At 35.8% G+C, this 2,934-nt stretch overlaps 1 protein-coding gene across 1 annotated transcript; it reads right to left on the bottom strand.

Moving 5' to 3' along the window:
- Positions 1-462: 462 nt before the first annotated feature.
- LOC149159343 (uncharacterized) lies at positions 463-2,205 on the bottom strand. Its single transcript, XM_089434262.1, has one exon. The coding sequence runs from the start codon at positions 2,203-2,205 to the stop codon at positions 463-465; it is 1,743 nt and encodes a 580-aa protein (XP_089290388.1).
- Positions 2,206-2,934: the final 729 nt, after the last annotated feature.

The following is a 2,934-nucleotide window of genomic DNA, read 5'->3' on the forward strand; positions in this document are numbered from 1 at the left end:
ATGTTTTGTTTTAATATATTATGATATTGATATATATATATATATATATATATATATATATATATATATATATATATATATATATATATATATATATATATATATATTTATTGATTTAATATGTAAAATGTTTTGATATAATTGCAAGTGTATTAGTTTTTAATTTTGATTTAATATGTATTATGTTTTGATGTAATTGCAAGAGTAATGTGATTTAAAACTACATTGTTTTGAATATGTGAGCTTAGTATATTTCTTCTTATACTTATATATATGAATGTTGATTGTATTATGATATATATATAAATTAATTTATTATATTATGATATATATATATACTTACTGTATATAGGATTTTATTGTGGATTTTTAACTTAAAAGGATAAGGAGAAGGGTTTATTGTGAAGGAGATGGATGTTAACCATACAAAGGGAAGCAAGGGAAAAAAGGAAGAATGGAGGACTAGGAAGTGGCAGGGGTGGTGGAGTCTTTAATAATTGTCGGAATCCAGTTATCGCTTATCTTCCAACCGTCATCACGATTTAGGTTATCAGGGTGTTTTCTTATTTCAATTGCTTCTCTGAATTTCCTATGGTGGTAGTGCTCGATTTTGGCCATAACACAGGAGTTTTCGATGCAAATGTGGTGCTTGGTTTTGATAGAGTGCTCAGCTAGGGCAGAGGTTTTGGAGCGGTTATGGTTAATGTCCGCCACATGCTCTTGAATCCTTGTTGATATAGAACGGCCGGTTTCACCAATGTATGACTTTCCGCATGAACAAGGGACCAAGTAGACCCCTTTGTGGTGCTTAGGGTCAATAGGATATTTCACTGATTTAAGGCATCTACTAATTGTTTTCAAAGGTTTGAACGTGGTTTTTATATTATTCTTTCTTAAGATGTGAGCAATTTTATCCGTGGTGCCTAGAATGTAAGGGAGGTGAACTGTACCCGCATAATCATCCTTATGATGCTTGTTCATGGGATTTTCAACCTTCTTGAAAGCCTTGATCCCTCGGTGTCTCTTGTATCCATTCTTCTTGAAGACTTCCAAGAGGTGGTTCTTTTCTTTTTCAAAATTATCATGATCTGAGATACGAATCGCTCTTGTTGCTAAGGTGTTTAGTACCCCAAGTTTCTGAGCTGGATGATGGTGAGAGTTAGCATGTAGGTAGTGTTCGGTGTGAGCTTTTTTGCGATAGACCTGGTGAGAAATGGTGCCATATTGGTTTCTTTTGATGAGGATGTCAAGAAAGGGAAGACAACCATTTTCTTCCACTTCCATAGTGAACTTGATGGAATCTGATTGGCTATTAAGGTGTTCAAGAAATTCGTTTAGTTTTTCTTTACCATGAGGCCAAATGACATAAGTGTCATCAACAAATCTTTTCCACAATTTGGGTTTTAGGGGAGCAGACTCAATGGCTTTAGTTTCAAAATGTTCCATGAATAAATTGGCAATGATGGGAGACAGGGGTGATCCCATGGCCACACCACATGTTTGTTCATATATCTCTTCTTTGAAGCTAAAAAAGGTAGATTTTAAACAGACTTCAACCAATTTAGCTGTGTTGGGGTCAGTGATTTTGTGTACAACCTCTATGGCTTCGTTTATAGGAATGTTGGTATAAAGGGCTTTTACATCAAAGCTCACTAAGATGTCGTCTTGGTCTAGTTTTATGTGCTTGATTTCATTAATGAAATGGTAGGAGTCTTTGACAAAGGAGCTGGTATTTCCCACCAAGGGTTTAAGCTTTTTAGCCAGATGCTTCGCCAGGTGGTAAGTGGGGCCACCAATAGTGTTGACAATGGGTCTAATGGGTATACCTTCTTTATGAATTTTAGGGGCCCCATAAATCCTAGGGGTGTAGGGGTTGGTTTCAATAAGATTCTTGATGTTGTGTTCATTGCTTGCTTTTACCAAGTTATTGACAATCCTGGAAATCTTCTTTATGGGATTCTTCTTCAATTTGATATAGCAACCGCTGTTGTTTAAATGGTCTAGCATTTTCTCATTGTAATCTTCAGTGTTCATTATGACTGTCGCACCTCCTTTGTCCGCCTTTACGACCACAATGTCTGGGTTTTGGTTTAAAGTTTTGAGAGCTAGGTATTCTTGTTTTGATATGTTGCTTCTAGGAGGCTTGGCTTTTCTGAGGATTATGGAGCAATCTTGTCTGATGACTTCTTTAATGCTGTCAGGCATGTCTTTAATCCCATATTCTATATTGCATAAGATGTCTTCTCTAGGGATGGTGTGTGGCGAAATTGCAAAATTCAGGCCTTTTTCAAGCAAACCTATAGGGGAAATAAACTGCTCAAAACCCCTTCCTATATGTATTGCATTAATAAGAAAATAAAGATAAATAAAATATGCTCTGCTCAAGCTTGAGCTCAACCTGCACCTGTATCTTCTATCTTCTGCGTGACTGACTGAATCTAGCCAATACTTAGCCAATTTTCTTGTCCTCCAAGCTCCTATTTCCTTGCCCTGTTTGATGAGGAATTAGCCCCTATTAATTAGGGAATTTTCTCATTGACAATTGTGCAATTCCTTTAGGTCAATTCTTTGATTGCATGCACCATCTGTACAACTTGAACTAGTTTACATCTAATAATACACTTCCCTTTAACTCCAATCTCAGCTGGGTAACCTAAATTATTTGCATGCATGAGTTAATTTAGGTTGATTGATCAGTTAACTGGATGATTACTCAGAGTGAAAAAAGTTACACATCCTTGACTGAACCTCCACTAGTTCTACTAACAGTGAGAAGTAGTTACACTCACAATAACTGAAATAGATTGTTACAACTGAAATTAACTCAACCTATGCTCCTAAAATTTAGGAATCATTGCACACAACTGAACTTCATGCCCCTAACTCAGATTAACTAACCTAGTCTCCTATTTTTTAGGAATCAACTCAAGTAAA

This window comes from Pinus tabuliformis, chromosome 5_2 (assembly GCF_031772625.1).
Source record: "Pinus tabuliformis cultivar Carrire ecotype Pingquan chromosome 5_2, CPIR1, whole genome shotgun sequence".
In the NCBI taxonomy this organism is placed as follows: domain Eukaryota; kingdom Viridiplantae; phylum Streptophyta; class Pinopsida; order Pinales; family Pinaceae; genus Pinus; species Pinus tabuliformis.